The sequence below is a fragment of the Ornithodoros turicata genome, chromosome 1 (assembly GCF_037126465.1).
Source record: "Ornithodoros turicata isolate Travis chromosome 1, ASM3712646v1, whole genome shotgun sequence".
Taxonomy (NCBI): domain Eukaryota; kingdom Metazoa; phylum Arthropoda; class Arachnida; order Ixodida; family Argasidae; genus Ornithodoros; species Ornithodoros turicata.
In genome coordinates this window covers 106235605-106252895 of record NC_088201.1, presented here as the reverse complement: position 1 = coordinate 106252895, position 17291 = coordinate 106235605, and the positions used below count along the sequence as shown (strand labels likewise).

General features: G+C 47.9%; 1 protein-coding gene across 1 annotated transcript in view; it reads left to right on the top strand.

Moving 5' to 3' along the window:
* LOC135381923 (neprilysin-1-like) overlaps positions 1-16702 on the top strand; it is a 178002-nt gene extending 161300 nt beyond the window's left edge. The window contains exons 7-9 of the mRNA XM_064612572.1: positions 13136-13201; positions 13280-13384; positions 16625-16702. Coding sequence (XP_064468642.1) covers positions 13136-13201; positions 13280-13384; positions 16625-16702 — 249 coding nt within the window. The remainder of the gene's footprint in view (positions 1-13135; positions 13202-13279; positions 13385-16624) is intronic.
* Positions 16703-17291: the final 589 nt, after the last annotated feature.

Genomic DNA, 17291 nt, shown 5'->3' with positions numbered 1-17291 from the left:
CTCCCCATATGCAGCCATATTGAAGCAATTCCCTTCCTTTACACAGCCACCCGACTGGTCGCAACCTGTGGCCCACGACGTCGTGCATTACACAACACGACGGGAGCCCTGTTTTCGCCCGCCCTCGTCGACTGACCTCAGAAAAGCTCAATATCGTGCGTAGCGAATTGGATCACATGCTCGCGATCACATGGATGGGCGTCGCATGACCTTCCTCCAGCGACTGGTCATCTGCATTACATGTGGTGCTGAAGAAGACGGGTGACTGGCGTCCATGCGGCGACTACCGCGCCTTGAACCTCGTCACAGTCTCCGATCGGTACCCTCTCCCCCGTCTTCAGGATTTCACAGTCAACCTGCACGGCGCCACCATCTTCAGCAAGATAGACCTCATGAAAGCATACCATTAGATTCCGGTCGCATCTGAGGATATCAAGAAAACTACCATCACCGCCCCGTTCGGTTTGTTTGAGTCCCCACGCATGCCCTTTGGGCTGCGCAATGCGGCTCAGACATTCCAGCGGTTCATCGACTCGGTCGTTCGCGGACTCCCATTCGTCTTCGCCTACATAGACGACCTACTTGTTGCCAGCCCTTCACCTGAACTGCACGAGCAACACCTGCGCCTGCCTTTCCAGCGCCCAGCAGCAAACGGTATCGTGGTTAACGTGCAAAAGTGCGAATTTGGAGTTTCTGCCACCGAGTTCCTCGGACATCAGGTCGCGGCCGAACGTATAGCTCAACCCCCACCAAAGTGGACGCAGTTACCAACTATCCCCAGCCTCAATCTCTGCGTCAACTGCGCCGTTTCCTCGACCTTGTTAATCATTATCTGCGCTTTATTCCTCACTGCGCCGAAACCCTTCGCCCTCTCGAAGAACTCCTCCGTGGGAATAGGCCTGCTTCGTCGGTGCTACCGTGGAACCCTGCAGCTCACGCTGCGTTCCTTCAGATCAAGGAGGACTTGTCACGGTCGACCATGCTCTACCACCCCAAGCACGACGCCCCCACGGCCCTCATGATCGATGCATCCGGCATAGTCGTCGGCGGTGGTGTTCTCCAGCAGAGGGTAGACGGCGCTTGGCGATCCGTAGCTTTTTTCTCCAAAGGCCTCAAGCCTCGGGAGAAGAAGTACAGTACCTTCGGCAGAGAACTGCTGGCCGCCTATCTCGCCGTGCGTCACTTCCGCCACTTTCTGGAGGGCCGCCGATTCACGATCCTAACGGATCATAAGCCCCTCACGTACGCGTTCACCTCGGCCAGCACACGCTACTCTTCTCGAGAGATACGTCACCTATTGTTTCTTGCCGACTTTTCCACCGGCGTGCAGCATGTCAACGGCAACGAAAACGGCCGCGCTGACGCTCTCAGCCGCGTGGAAGCTGTATCCGCCTCGCCACTGTCTCGCGAGGCCCTCGCCGCCGCCCAAGCCGCTGACCACGAGCTACAGCGCTTGCGTGAGCGGGGCAACTCATCTCTGAAGTTCACGGACATTCCGATTCCTGGATGTGACCTCCTACTGTGCTGTGACTCCTCGACAGCGCAGCCGAGGCCTTTTGTTCCCGAAGCGTACCGCCGACCGGTCTTTGCGGCCTTGCACGACCTGGCGCACCCAGGGAAACGCGCCACCAAACGCCTCGTTGCTGAGCGCTATGTTTGGCCATCCATGCACAGAGACATTACAGCTTGGGTCCGCACATGTATACCGTGCCAACGGTCGAAAGTCCACCGCCATACCGTGTCACCTCATGGCAAGTTCGACCTCCCGGACGCACGTTTCGACGTCGTGCACGTTGACATTGTCGGCCCCCTCCCTGTCTCAGCCGGGTGTCGCTTCATCTTAACAGCCGTCGACAGGTACACCAGGTGGCCTGAGGCCACACCCATCCCTGACTCCACCGCCGAGACTGTCGCTTCAGCTTTCCTCGCTACATGGGTCGCACGTTTCGGCGTTCCTAGTCAAGTAACCACAGACCGCGGCCGCCAATTCGAGAACAATTTCTTTTCATCCTTCACGCGGCTCGTCGGCACGTCCCGCATACGTACGACGTCTTACCACCCAGCGTTCAACGGCCTTGTCGAGTGGCTGCACCGCACCCTTAAGGTTGCTCTAACGGCGTTCGAAGACACACTCTTAACTCGGTACCCTTTAGTAAAGGGTAAAAAATCGCAATATTTTACCCTCTATTTCAGAAGCTACCAGGTACCCTCTGAGCAGTACCTTTTATAAAAGTTACAAGGAAACCCACTAATTAGAGGTTACGGCCTTCAATCCAGCACCTGCCCGTAAAGGTTACGCCAACGTGCGGCTTTTTATACAGGATGTTCATTTTTATTCGCAACAGAGTAGCGCTCATTTGGCAGGTGGGTTATGTGAATTTTTGCTAATTAATCGATTCGTAGTTACAAACACATGCGTCAGGAAAGGTCGGAAATGTTTGTAACTACGGATGGGTTAATTTGCGAAAATTAACATAACCCACCTGTCAAATGAGCGCTGGTGTGATGCGAATAAAAACAAACACCCTGTGCGTGGGATATGGACAGACATTTACAGAACACACCAAGGTACCAAAATGAACCAGCAGAAAAGGAGATCTTGAACATATGTATATTACAAAAACAGAAGTCTGTCGAGAGGTGACACATTGTGCACAAGTGCGATTCTGATGTGAGGAGAAACCATGGTCGCTTTACCATGTATGTGGAAAAAAGAACTATCTTCTAAGTGAGAAGCAGTGCATAAAAGTGCGAGGAAGCCAGCGAGTCAAAACAACTGACCTATGTTTGCTAAGCTGAACAGACCCAACGAAATGGAGAATTGCAGCAGAAAAAAATTTATTCCACATTCGTGTTGCAGAGGCGAGCGCAAATGGCAATACAGTATTACATAAAACGCACACAACCTTGAGGAATATGAGTGTACAGTAACGCAGGAGACACTACATTACTGCGTTATCAGCGTTGGAGGCGCTCTGGGACGAGTTTGTGAGGTACTGCATTGCGCTGGTGACGGTATGTGAACCTGCATGTGGGATCCTGGGAACAAAAGTTTGGGCAATGAGAGTAACATTTACGGAACCATTCAAATCCGTACAAAGCACAAGGTACAAAGCAGCATAAATGCGGGAAGGCGTTCACTCCGCGATTGAGTATTAGAATATCGTAAGAATACAACAAGTAGGAAGCTGCGAATTATATATCTCGATGGCATATATCCGCAGCTCGCAAAATGCACGCCGGTGTATTGACTTGGCGACCAAGTAAGAGCAGAAAAATAGCAAGCGTAAGTGGCGTTCATATGCAGGACCGCAAAACGCTTGCCATAATCACAACAAACATGCGCTAAGAGCTCTTGCTATCAAAATAACGCACGTACCTAGCACAAAATGTACACTTACCCAGTGTATGAAGTGTGTGAATTAGGGCTGCGGTGGTGACGTTCGTTTTCGGTTATATATTCTTTGCAATCTTCGCACTCACTACACTTTCCCCTGGGAACACCGAAAATATCCTTGTTTGCTAGCGACATCTAGCTTTTCCGTTGTTCCTGACTATGCTATGATAAACGCGAGGAAAACCACTGATTAGAACCGATTACACTTGTTAACGGACGGACGACGAGCGTTAAGCGTTTCAAGGAAACCGCTCTCAGTGTGGATAGACCTAGACCAGGCTCGGCTACGCAGCGAAATCGGAGATCTTGGTTGTTGCGGCATTGACAGTGGTTTTCCACCCTTTAGAAAGAAACATACTATCAGTATTCCAGACTGCGAACTTATAATCTGTGTTCATACAGCATTGATAACATGTAGTCGACGTATAAATGACGCTGAAACAGATAAAAAATAACAGCGTACCCAAGCAGCACAATGTACTGAAAGTCGAGTGCAACAGGGGTGGACGGTATGTGTCAGTGTTCTTTAGTTTCACGAGTTTGTTCAAGGCCTTCCACCTACCCGTCCACCCCTATTGCACTCGACTTTCAGTACATTTTGCTGCTTAGGTAGATTCGCAACTGTCGTCTCGAATGGGAGGCTGAAACGCGGCATTATGCTGAAAAACAGAAGGAAAACAAACGATAAGAAACTAACAAAGAAATTATCGTTGGAGATTTCGCTTAGAAGTTACAGTGTCGGAGTAGAGGCTACATTTATAAGTTACAACAAGCTGTTTTTGTTTTTTCCGAGATGTAACTTCTATTCGTGTTGTAAAGACATGACTTTGGTCGCTTTTAACCTCTAAATATACGTTACAGTGGTGTAACCTGTAAGAAATCTCGAAATCTACGTCTATATAGAAGTTACATGCTTCTAAAAGTTACAATAAAAGGTACGGTTTTAAGAGTGCAGAGCTCATTGGATAGACCATCTTCCACTCGCCCCCCTCGGCATTCGTACCTCCCTGAAGTCCGACCTCGGGTGTAGCTCGGCGGAACTGCTCTACGGACGTACCCTCCATCTGCCTGAAGAATTTTTGTTCCCCAGCAGTCCTGACGCGACCTGTGTCACGGCTCCGGACTTCCTACAACGCCTGCGACACAGCTTTGACCTCATCCGCCCCGTTCCGCCTCGTACCGCGTCGCCCCAGAAGCCTTACGTTTCCCAAGCCCTCGACGACGCTTCCCACGTTTTCATCCGTACAGACGTCGTACGCAAGCCACTCACGCCCTTCTACACCGGTCCCCACTTCGTTCTGGGCCGCGCCCGCAAGAACATTCGCGTCAGCGTGCACGGCAAGGACGACCAGTAAGCCTCGACCGTGTGAAGCCAGCGTTCATAGAGAACCGGTCCGTCGACGACCGACCAGCCTGAAGTTTATTCCTACATGTCACCCAGCACCGCAACCCCCCCCCCCCCCCCCCCAGCGAAACCCAAAGACCGTCACCTGGCCAGTCAGCACCAAGCTGCCTCTAGCGGGGGAGGCAATGTAGCGGCCGCAGCTCCATCGCGCCGACCTCCCACCGCGCGGCCCGCGGAATTTACCACGGTATTCCTCCGTGCTGGTATTCTTCAGTCCGTAGCCAGACTGCTTCAAATAAACATCTTGGTTTCCGACTCGCTGTCTGCTACACTCTCTTTCAGGACGATCTTGTCTGCTATGCCCAGTTGAGTGTCAGCGGGCAATACTGAGGGCACTCTGTGTGCAGCGAAGTATGGACTACATCCGAAACCTGCAGTGTACGAATTATTGTGGTGATTCACTGCGGCTTCGAGACAACACTTCCATCCACCAGGAAAATTTGGATACATAGACATGTACTGTTTGAGATCTCGGATAACCCTCTCGGCCAGCCCGACAACATGCAGTACAGGCACAGTACAGGAGCAGTGCTGTACCAACGCCAGGACTTGGAGCCGAAGGCAAGAAGACTGAGAGTAATTGGATATCACTCATACACAACCGAAAAGGGGGCCTTGACGGTTCTGATGGCATTCAGGTATTTCACAACCTATCTTGAGGGCAGACACTTTAAGCTGTTCACCGACCATCAGGCGCTGACTCATATCCCCGGCCAGCCCGTTGCCCGAAGGGTGGTACGGCGACGATGTCTTCAAGGTGACCCCCTTTTGCTGCGCCCATGGTCGGAAGCGCCGACTTGTAAATGCCGCTTCGTTGTCTGACACAACACGCTTTGAATTGCGGAACATGTCTCGTTCAAACATGGCTATGACATTATTTGTATCCTCTTTACCCGGCTTGGCAGCCACTATCCTAGACCACTCATCAATGGCAACCAGGAATGACTGCATCCTTCCTACACCTTCCGTCTTCTTCTTTAGCTCTGCGAAGTCCATGTGGACAGTTTGGAAAGGGTTCGGTGAATGTTCTGTGAGAATCATACGGTCCGCAGTGGGTCTATATTTGGCTTTGTTTAATTGGCATTCAGCGCACGACCTGACGTAATCTCTTATGTCTCTTTCCATGCAATCCCAGGAGAAACGCTGCCTCAGTTTGTGGTAGGTCTTCGAAAAACCGTCATGTCCTCCAGACTCCGGGCTGTCGTGATACATATTCAATACCTTGGGCGCAAGAGTCTTGGGAACCAGAAATCTTTCTCCTAGTTGTTGAAGCCCCTCGGTACCTTCCCATAACTTTAGGTAGTACGATTCCAGAAGCCCTGGTGAGTGCACATTGAACAGTCTTGAGAGCGCATCCGCGTCCGTCAGATATGGGCCTGGTCGATGTGCAACCTCAAAATCAAAGTGCTGCAACTCTGCAATCCTTCGCGCCATTCTTCCCTTCGGCTCAGACTGGTTGAGGATATGAGCCGGCGCGTGATGGTCGGTGAACAGCTTAAAGTATCTGCCCTCCAGATAGGTTGTGAAATACCTGAATGCCATCAGAACCGCTTAGGCCTCCTTTTCGGTTGTGGAATAGTTGATCTCACTCTTGCTGAAAATGTATGAGTGATATCCAATTACTCTGTCTTCTTACCTTCGGCTCCTGGCGTTGGTACAGCACTGCTCCTGTACCAAAGTGGGAGGCGTCGGTGTTTAACTCAAAGGGCAAGGCAAAATCCGGAAGGGCCAATACCGGATCAGATGAGATAGCTTGTCTGAGGTCTACATAAGCATCTTCGCATGCCTTTGTCCAAACAAATGGAACGTCTTTCTGAGTTAACACCGTTAGACATTTGGCTCGTTTTGCGAAATCCCTGATGAAGGCGCGAAAGTGTCCAGCTAAACCCAAGAACACCTGAAGCGAGTGAACATATGTGGGCTTGGGTAACTCTGCTCCGTCTGCTATGCGTGCGACGGATTCTTTTGTTGTTTTTGTCTGACCATCAAAAACGCGGCCCAGAAACGCTACACGTCTTTGGAAGAATGCACACTTCTTTAGGTTAATTTGTAGGTCAAAATTATTGAGGGACCTAAGGACCTTCGAGACGTGATCTTTGTGATCGTTCAGAGACTTTGAATAGACAATGATGTCATCAATGTAGACATTGAAAAAGACCCCCAAATGTGGTTCTAAAACAGAGTCCATCATCTTTTGAAACCATGCGGGGAATTCTTCCAACCGAATGGCAAGCGATTATACTCGCACAGGCCGAACGGTGTAGCAAAGGCCGTGTACATTTTTATCCTCTTCCGTCAAAGGAACTTGCCAGAACCCCTTTGACAAGTAGATTCGTGAAAAGACTGAACAGCCTCCGGTTTCGTTAATGATGTCCTCTATCTTCGGCATTGGGTAGGGGAAGAGGTCCGTCTGCTTGTTTATGAAGCGGTAATCCGTGCAGAGGCGAAAACTAGCATCTTCCTTCGGAGCAATCGTAATTCGTGACGCAAATGGGGACCCAGATGGACGGATGATGCCACCCTCCAACATTCCCTTCACCTCTCCTTTCAGCCAGCTCTTCTTCTCTCGCGACATTTGATAAGGCTTCCGACGAACAACCGTAGTGTCGCGGAGAGTAAACGGTACCTCAAAATGCGATGTCGCAGGTGGATAGTCGCCATGTGGTTGTAGCTCGGGGAAATATTTTGACACATCCTCCGCGCTGGTTACTCTGCGCTCGTCCAGTTGCATGGAGCAAGTTTCATCCGCGTCGAGAGACACCATATCGTTCCAGAAGGTATTCAAACGCATTTCTTTTCTGGTGGGGCGAGAGAGCAGAAGGTCGTAAGAGACGTTGTCCATCACTAATGCTTTGAGAACGAAGCTTTTCTTTTGGTATACTACCTCCAGCGACGTCAAATTGCTATAGCACCTTCGCTGTCCATGATAACCCTGCACTTGGATGACTTGTCCGGCAGAAATGTTATCGTCTTTTACGACTCTCCTGCTGACTAGGTTTACTGAGGCGCCGCTGTCAAGTACCACCTGAACGTCATAGCCATTCATCAATATAGACACATGTAGCAAACCACCGTTAGTCAGAAACACAGTCCTCATTTTTGTCGTAGGGTGAGGCTGTACACCCTCTTTTATTCGTTTTTGAGTCTTTTATTTCGTCGGCGTCATCGATCACTTGCTCCACCACGTCAACAGTGGCGGATTCACTCTTAAACCCGTACCTTTTATTGTAACTTTTAGAAACATGTAACTTCTATATAGACGTAGATTTCGAGATTTCTTATAGGTTACACCACTGTAACGTATATTTAGAGGTTAAAAGCGACCAAGGTCATGTCTTTACAACACGAATAGAAGTTACATCTCGGAAAAAACAAAAACAGCTTGTTGTAACTTATAAATGTACCCTCTACTCCGGCACTGTAACTTCTAAGCGAAATCTCCAACGATAATTTCTTTGTTAGTTTCTTATCGTTGATGTTCTTATCGTGTGTTTTCCTTCTATTTTTCAGCATAATGCCGCGTTTCAGCCTCCCATTCGAGACGACAGTTGAGAATCTACGCTGTTATTTTTTATCTGTTTCAGCGTCATCTATACGTCGACTACATGTTATCAATGCTGTATGAACACAGATTATAAGCTCGCAGTCTGGAATACTGATAGTATGTTTCTTTCTAAAGGGTGGAAAACCATTGTCAATGCCGCAACCACCAAGATTTCCGATTTCGCTGCGTAGCCGAGCCTGGTCTATGTCTATCCACACTGAGAGCGGCTGCCTTGAAACGCTTAACGCTCGTCGTTCGTCCGTTAACAAGTGTAATCTGTTTTAATCAGTGGTTTTCCTCGCGTTTATCATAGTATCGTCAGGAACAACGGAAAAGCTAGATGTCTCTAGCAAACAAGGATATTTTCGGTGTTCTCAGGGGAAAGTGTAGTGGTGCGAAGATTGCAAAGAATATATAACCGAAAACGAACGTCACCCCCGCAGCCGTAATTCACACACTTCATACACTGGGTAAGTGTACGTTTTGTGCTAGGTACGTGCGTTATTTTGATAGCAAGAGCTCTTAGCGCATGTTTGTTGTGATTATGGCAAGCGTTTTGCGGTCCTGCATATGAACGCCACTTACGCTTGCTACTTTTCTGCTCTTACTTGGTCGCCAAGTCAATACACCGGCGTGCATTTTGCGAGCTGCGGATATATGCATCAAGATATATAATTCGCAGCTTCCTACTCGTTGTATTCTTACGATATTCTAAGACTCAATCGCGGAGTGAACGCCTTCCTGCATTTATGCTGCTTTGTACCTTGTGCTTTGTACCGATTTGAATGGTTCCGTAATTGTTACTCTCATTGCCCAAACTTTTGTTCCCAGGATCCCACATGCAGGTTCACATATACCGTCACCAGCGCAATGCAGTACCTCACAAACTCGTCCCAGAGCGCCTCCAACGCTGATAACGCAGTAATGTAGTGTCTCCTGCGTTACTGTACACTCATATTCCTCAAGGTTGTGTGCGTTTTATGTAATACTGTATTGCCATTCGTGCTCGCCTCTGCAACACGAATGTGGAATAAATTTTTTTCTGCTGCAATTCTCCATTTCGTTGGGTGTGTTCAGCTTAGCAAACATAGGTCAGTTGTTTTGACTCGCTAGCTTTGCTTCTCACTTAGAAGATAGTTCTTTTTTCCACATACATGGTAAAGCGACCATGGTTTCTCCTCACATCAGAATCGCACTTGTGCACAATGTGTCACCTCTCGACAGACTTCTGTTTTTGTAATATACATATGTTCAAGATCTCCTTTTCTGCGGGTTCATTTTGGTACCTTGGTGTGTTCTGTAAATGTCTGTCCATATCCCACGCACGGGGTGTTTGTTTTTATTCGCATCACACCAGCGCTCATTTGACAGGTGGGTTACGTTAATTTTCGCAAATTAACCCATCCGTAGTTACAAACATCTCCGACATTTCCTGACGCATGTGTCTGTAACTACGGACCGATTAATTAGCAAAAATTCACATAACCCACCTGCCAAATGAGCGCTACTCTGTCGCGAATAAAAATGAACATCCTGTATAAAAAGCCGCGCGCTGGCGTACCCTTTACGGGCAGGTGCTGGATTGAAGGCCGTAACCTCTAATTAGTGGGTTTCCTTGTAACTTTTATAAAAGGGGTCGCTCAGAGGGTACCTGGTAGCTTCTGAAATAGAGGGTAAAATATTGCGATTTTTTACCCTTTACTAAAGGGTACGGAGTTAAGAGTGTCGGGTTGTGTGGAACGCCCCGCGGCCTTACTATTCGATATCCTCCAGGAGTCCATCCTCTTGTTCGAAGTTTCGGCCTTAGGTGTAGTGATACAGAGCTCCTTCAAACACTGCAGAAGTTCCCCTATTGCTTTCGGAGCCCTCACTTGTATTTGCTTTTGCAAGTCCTTTGGCAGCCCATGCACGATTAAGGCGATAGTGCAGTCAGGTGACAGTTTAGGATCAGGAAGCTGCAGCAGCCTCCGTTTCTCATATAAATACTCAAGTACGGTTACCACGCGAAACTTGTAGAAAATTGCCTTGTCCCATCGGTCTACTGCATTTTCTCTGAACGACTTCAGGAAGCTTCTCTTTCAGTCGGGCCAGGGAGAGTTCGCATGCTCCAGTACACGAAGCTCATACCATTTCATCGCCATGCCGGTTAAGAACAGACGGAGATTTTTAATCCGATCCTCATTGGCTCTCCAGAAATTCTTGCTACAAGCATATTCGTAGAATTCCATCCAAGCATTCGGGCAGGAGTACTTTCCATCAAACGGATCGGGTTTTGTTAGTTCGAACTTGGTCTATCGTCTCCCAGCTCAGACGCCAGGAGAGTAGTAAGCACTTGCTGGGTTTGGGCCAACTGTTTCAAAACTAAAGTAAGGTTCGGGTCCCCCACGGCAGACGCTTCGCTGGGAGAGGCTGAAGGAAGCATACGAGGCTTAACCAAAAGCTCCTCAAAGTCCGACATCTTCATGTTCACCTTGATCGCATCTTTAGCAAGTAGAGCCGTGGAGTCCAACTTACTCTTCTCCATTAAGTATGGTACGGGATCCTTTGTAGAGGCCTGTGGAGGCAACTCTTGTCGATCTTCATCATGAGGTTGGTATGCTGTAATGACGACCCCGTCATCAGGAACAGGACGAAGAAAGAATTCCACCCACATTGCAAATTTGGTGACGATCCTGTCGACTGCGCCAAAATTGTAACGTTCCCGCTACAATTACCAAAGTCAAAGGAGAAAATAAAACGTTTCCGTTTAATAACCGCTCACATGAACCTCGTCCCCACAGTGTCCTCTTCCTCCTCCTTCTCCCCCTTGTCTTCCTCGTCGTCCTCTGCTTACAACAATTTACTGAAAGTCGAGTGCAATAGGAGTGGACGGTATGTGTCTTATCAATGTTCTTTAGTTTCAGGAGTCTGTTCGAGACCTTCCACATACCCATCCACCCCTATTGCACTCGACTTTCGGTACATTGTGCTGCTTGGGACAGCCCTGAGTTTGCGTCATAGAAAAACGCAATGTTTCATCATCTTTGTTTTGTTTTGGTTTTCATTTTCTTTTGCATTGAGCTTTGCGCTTCACCACTACATAACAGCTCTTATCGTACCGGGGAAGGGCAACAGCCGTGTTCGGCAGGGGAAATTACTAATACGGCAAGCGACTGCGAACACATGAAGGAACGAAAGGAAGAAAAATGATAAACAAAACAAAGATCGTGAAACATACCGCGATAAGGGTTTGCCAACATCGCGTATGACGTTTTTCTGTGACCTTAAGCAGAGGTATGAACGTGTAGTATATTTCTATTGTCGGGAAAAATTCACGTGGCGTCTATCGTTGGGCCAATCGTTGGACGACGGTTGAGTAGCTGTTTGCTTTGCTTTTTTTTTTTGTCTCCCTGGGTGACCTGTAAGAGAAAGCACCTCGCGGTGCTTTCCCTTTTTCATCCTCTCCCCCGCTGACCGTTCTGGATGGTTGCGGATTTGCGTTCGCGTCGAGTGAACTAAATAACAAAATGCGGAAGCGTTGGCTGTTTCTGTTACACAAATTGCTTTATTTTTCGCAGGTATTTCCACATCACAAACTGCAGTCTGCCGTGGCTGCGCAAAACACGAATATGATATCAACATTGTTTCTGAAATTCGAGTGATATGCCGAAGCAACTTTGCATTCACGGATAGCTGATGTCTCACGTGGAAGATTTCACAGTAGAACAACAGTATATTGGCTTCACAGGCACACACATTCAGAGATCCGGCATGACAGAGAACATGTCCATATCCCTTTGCTGCTTGTGTAGGCGTCAGGATGACCGGTCACAAAGGAACTTGTGCAGCTGCTATGCCGAAAGATGATGCTCCAACCACTCTGAGTGGCGTATCCATTCTACTGTATTCATGCAGATGGTTTTCTGAAGCAGATATATGAGCTGAGTGCTTATACAAGAGTGAACAAGAGCTCAGAAGTGTGAAAACCAAAAATTCTGCCTGCCAAAATGCTGCGTATATGCCACAGGTGTGGTGCTATGCGAAGTTAAGCGGCGAAGTTAAGCCGACACCGCGTGACCGGCTTGAGCGCGCCAACGAAAGTTAATAATTTTAAACCAGCCAATGAGCGCTCGCATACCGGGGGAGCGGCCGCAGGACCAATGGGCTCGTGACGGTTGAGAAGTTGCGCTTCGACGTAAAAATTCTGGCGTTTCATGACGTTTGATGATGCGAAAAGTTAGCAGCGCCTCACTTAGTCCGCTAGGGAACTCGCAAGTTTCATCCCCCTTGTTAAAGTGAAGGCCGAGATACCAACGTCACCATCGCTCTTTTGGCGATCACATTCTGTTTCCACTGGACGGCCGAGGTGAAATACTTGGGTCTATAACACGCGCTGAGATTACTCTAGCGCTTCATCACAGGTTCGAGCGGATCATGTTGTGATCGGGCTTTAATATTGCAATTGCAACGTGCTCCCTAAAGTCGATAACGAAAAAGTTTATTAAAATATCTATGTTAATTAGTCCCCTAACTGAGAAACAAATTCGTTTCCTAGTAGCAGCCTTGACGAGTAATCCATTGACAAAAGTAAAACCGCCCTTAGGCAATTCTCTTTTTTATGAAATTTTGTTGCAGACGAAAGGAAACATCCTGTATATCTGTAGACATATCATCGATGTCACCTAACAGAATCCTATTCACCGGGTACAATAGTGATGGGTTTCATCATCGCGAGGGCGTCATTTAGCCCTTGGAAGCAGCACTTGGTGAAATATTGAGTGTTTGGTTGTCTGTTTGTTTTTCTTTTCAGTTAAACGCATTAAACACACAAGGGGAAGACGTTGCAGATAATGGAGGATTACTTGGAGCATATCTTGTAAGACCTCTTTGGCTAAACAAGTCTGTACAAATGCTTAGTTCGTTGAACGTTCGAGTACCTTCCTTTCCTTTTCAGACATACAAAAGGCTCGCCAATAACAGCGAACAGTATCAAGATTTAGCTCTTCCTGGTCTGGAAAACTTTACTAGTGACCAAATGTTTTTCATCTCAAACGCTGTAGTAAGTATGTGGACATATAATGTCCCGCAGGCTGTAATGGATGGCTGTGCCTTGCCTAAGACTATATAAACTAACTAAAATACTGCAATCGCAGTCATCTAATTGCTTTCATTAACAAGAAAGTTAAATAGCGTAAGATGGTATGCCTCAGTCCCCTTCGTGTGTGCCCATAGTGCAAATCGCAAGGTATAATTTTTATGCGTTGAGCCTGCAAAATTTGCAAGTGTCGTACCGTCATAAGTGGGGAGGGGGAGGACATTAGGTTTAGGTGCCCTCTCAACCAGCTGACAGAAAGGCGATCGGAAAGTGGTACATGACAGAGAGAAAAGAAAACCGATGACGAGCAAAACTGATAGAAAGGGAACACTCTGGGGTTTAGACTCACACACTTAGGCTACACTGTGGCCAGATAGTGGATGAACTGCATAATGTAAAAGCCTGAGTCTGAACACACAGAGTGACGACGCGAACGCAAGACTTGCTGGTTTGAGTCGTGTGTTCGTGTCGTCCGTCTGTGTGCTCAGATTCAGGATTTTACATTATGGAGTCCTACTGAAAAATACTGAACCGCTCTCGATCTATGAGTGGTCAATGCTTACGACGAACAAGAAGATAGTGTTGCGACGGATGGAGCCTAGAATGTGGAGGGGGGATATATATTTATTCAAAGGGAAGGTCGGCATGCTATTCCAATAAAAAAATGAAAAATAAATAACAGAAAAAGAGGAAAAAAGGTGAGATTCCATTTAAAAAAATGTGGACTTTTCCAGGTGGGCAGAGGTTTACGGATCTTACTCCTTTGTCCAGTTTTAATTTTTATTCGTCGAAGGGGCCCATACTGGGCCGCTATTTCTCACATGTTCGCAATTTTTAAAACGTATTTAGTTGAGGGGTGTGATAAAAAAATAGCGTAGTGACGACGACCTCTATAGGTTGTCCACCCAGTAGGCTTTGCTACATTAGATGCAAAACGTGGTGCTCTTTTTCAAATTTGGACGTTTTCTGTGCCAAAGATGTCGACAGAAAATAGTGAAAATGTTTGGCGATGGTAGAGGGGAGTTTGAAATAAAATATATAAGCAGGTAGAACCATACTTTTTTTCGTAAGCGCTAAAAAATATATTTTTGTGTTCGGGCTACTACACCGACTACGAGCCTCGCGTGCATACACCATGATCTGCGTCGGGAGCCTGGCGGACGCAGCACCACTGTGGGACGGAGCAATAGCACTGTTCTCTAGGCTGTTCAAATCTAGTCAGTCAATAATTTCTCCTTTGGTACACGTTGTTATTGTGCGGATATATCCCCAGTGGTTTTCCCAGACACCCCTCCCACCGCCATCAATCCCCCAAATGTCTGACAACACCTCCTAACTGTTTTACCGGTGCACACCTTACTGGGCCCAGTTTCTTTTTTTTTTTTTTCAGTCTTAGACACGTGTCGGTAATGAGAGGTTAAGCCGTTATGAACTAACTGCAATAATGGCGCCCGCCCCCCGAATTTTTTATCCCCCTGCCACCGGGCTTGGTTTCTGAATCAACCACAGGTGTGGGGACAGGTAGAATTAAAATACGCGGAGAGGTTCGCTGCGGCTACGAGGACCTCTTGCTCCGGGTTTGCTGTGGCTGCAGGCAGTACACACTGAAAAACATGCGTCACTGGGACACTGAGTTCATCACAGTCATAATCACAGTCAAATCACAGAATGACAATCAACATCGAGACGCAGTCAAAATCCAGAAACCCAGCCCGTGTTCGCCAGCAATCGTATCAGGGCGTCTATCGCAAAGCGCTGGGATGTTGGATCGTTCAAGGGCCCTAGAAGAGCTTTCTGGTCCAATGGACGGATGGCAATCTTGCGATAAGCCTACCGAAAACAGGATCTCGGCCATTCATATAGAGCACAGCGGGAGGTTATGCTCAGAGGGATAGGAGGATGTGCTCAGTGTCTGCAAGTGTGCCACGCGTGGAAGAATTCGAAGTGCAACATTTCCTTATTCTGTACATCCTGCGAGGCGTGTGCGCAACATTTGGACGCAGTCGATGCATTACGGACGCATGCAGTCTGCTTAGTTCACTGGATATCGCTGTCAGTCGTCAGGCAACGAAGAGTACTGATTTCATCAGCAGCAAAGCGTATTTCACCTGTAGAAAACAGACAAAAAGAAAAGAGATAGAGCCGTTTGCAAATATTATGAATTTTATCATTTTGAATGCTGGCTCGAACTATTCGCAGACGAAGGGTTCTTAGAGGAGAAAGGGTTGATTCACATTCCCCTATTTGGACACCGCTGCATATCACATCCAGCAGCTGATGCCAATAGAGCCGGAAGTACTTCAATATTCGACGTGTATCGTACTTCGAACACCTGGAACACCTGATTTGGCTAAGAAAATGTTGTTTTTGGAATAATGAGATCTCTTCGCCACACGTACCGTTCTTTCACTATCGTAAAGCCGCTGCTCATCAGATCTTTCGCATCTTGCGCGCCATCGCAATACCTGCGCCTCTGGCACTATATCGCCATGCTAGCCTCAAGGTGTGCCTTTTCTCGCATGTGGACGTCAGTAGCTATCGGTATTTGGCGGTCTTCTGCAAGGCCTCTGTATTCTTACTTTAGCAGCAAGCCTTTTCACAGTTCCTCCGATTCAGTCGCACGACACTTTGTCAGTTGAAGTCACACACAAATTTCATGCGGCACGTATCTCGAAGTATGAGTAGTGGCAACAGCGGGTGACAGAACATTTTCTTGAGATGTTGCGCCGACTCGATAACATGTACACAAGGAGCCTCTTGATTGAGAGACTGAAAAGCTGCGCATCAGTAATGGAAGAGCAAGCAAAAGTGGGAACTGAGTTTGATCAACAGTCACGAAACTGGGTAATAGTCAGACGGCGTTTATTAGGAGCCGGTTCACTGTCCTCGTAGCGCGGACCGTTTTGGCATGTCATGGTGCGTTTCCACAACAAGTATTTGCAAAGGTATTATATTTCCAATCCCCTGTAAGTCGGATAACGAACTGGTGGCACGTAGCCTACAGACGCTGCGATGTCTGTGTTTTCTGAGTGTTTACTGACCTTGCTCTAAAGACAAGCAATGTTGGAGTCAAGTCAGGGGAGGGAGAGCATTGAGGAACTCTTTCCCTAGTAAACAACCCTTCACCTCTGTATAGGCTTACATGGACCGACATTGAGATTAATAAAAATCGTGTCTGTACATGACCGTACTTTTTTTACCCAGGTCTTCCACAAGCGGGGAACCTTCCGGGTATGCTGCTGGTGGAAGCAGCGCCCTTACGTGGCGCAAGATTTTCAGTGATATATCAGTACATTAGACATGTGGAGCGAGGCAGGAATTACCGCCTTGTCAGATTTGGGTGGGCCCCGTCACTCAGTAGTGCCGTGTTCGTCAGGCTCCCCATCCCAAGTGCGCGTGTGCCTCGGGGTAGTACGTCGAACATATACACCACACACAACTTTGCGCGCGTTTAAAGGGATTGGTCACTCCCCAAAGAAACTGGATAAAACGGGTTGGACGTGTGCAATAGACAATGAATAACTTCCCGCGAATCCCTTTTGTTCGAAATCGACGTATTTTCCGAGTTTTCACTATTTTCCTGTGGGCATCGCAGCGTGGCCGTGCGCCTATAGGGAGGTGCATAATGTGGGGGTAGGCGGCCGGCTCGCGTGACGGTCCTTCGGGGCTGGCGAAAGGCTCTCTTAGAAATGGATCTTCTATCGTGTCTTCTACAGACAACCGAAAAACGGTAATTTTGGGGGTTCTACGTCGAGATCACGCGAAAGCGCGGGGAATTACGTCGCATCACGTGGTTTCCCTCGTAGAAGCCACAAAAGTGGCGTCTGTTTTATGCTTCGCAGTTTCCTCCTTTCCCGGTCGTTTCCCCTTC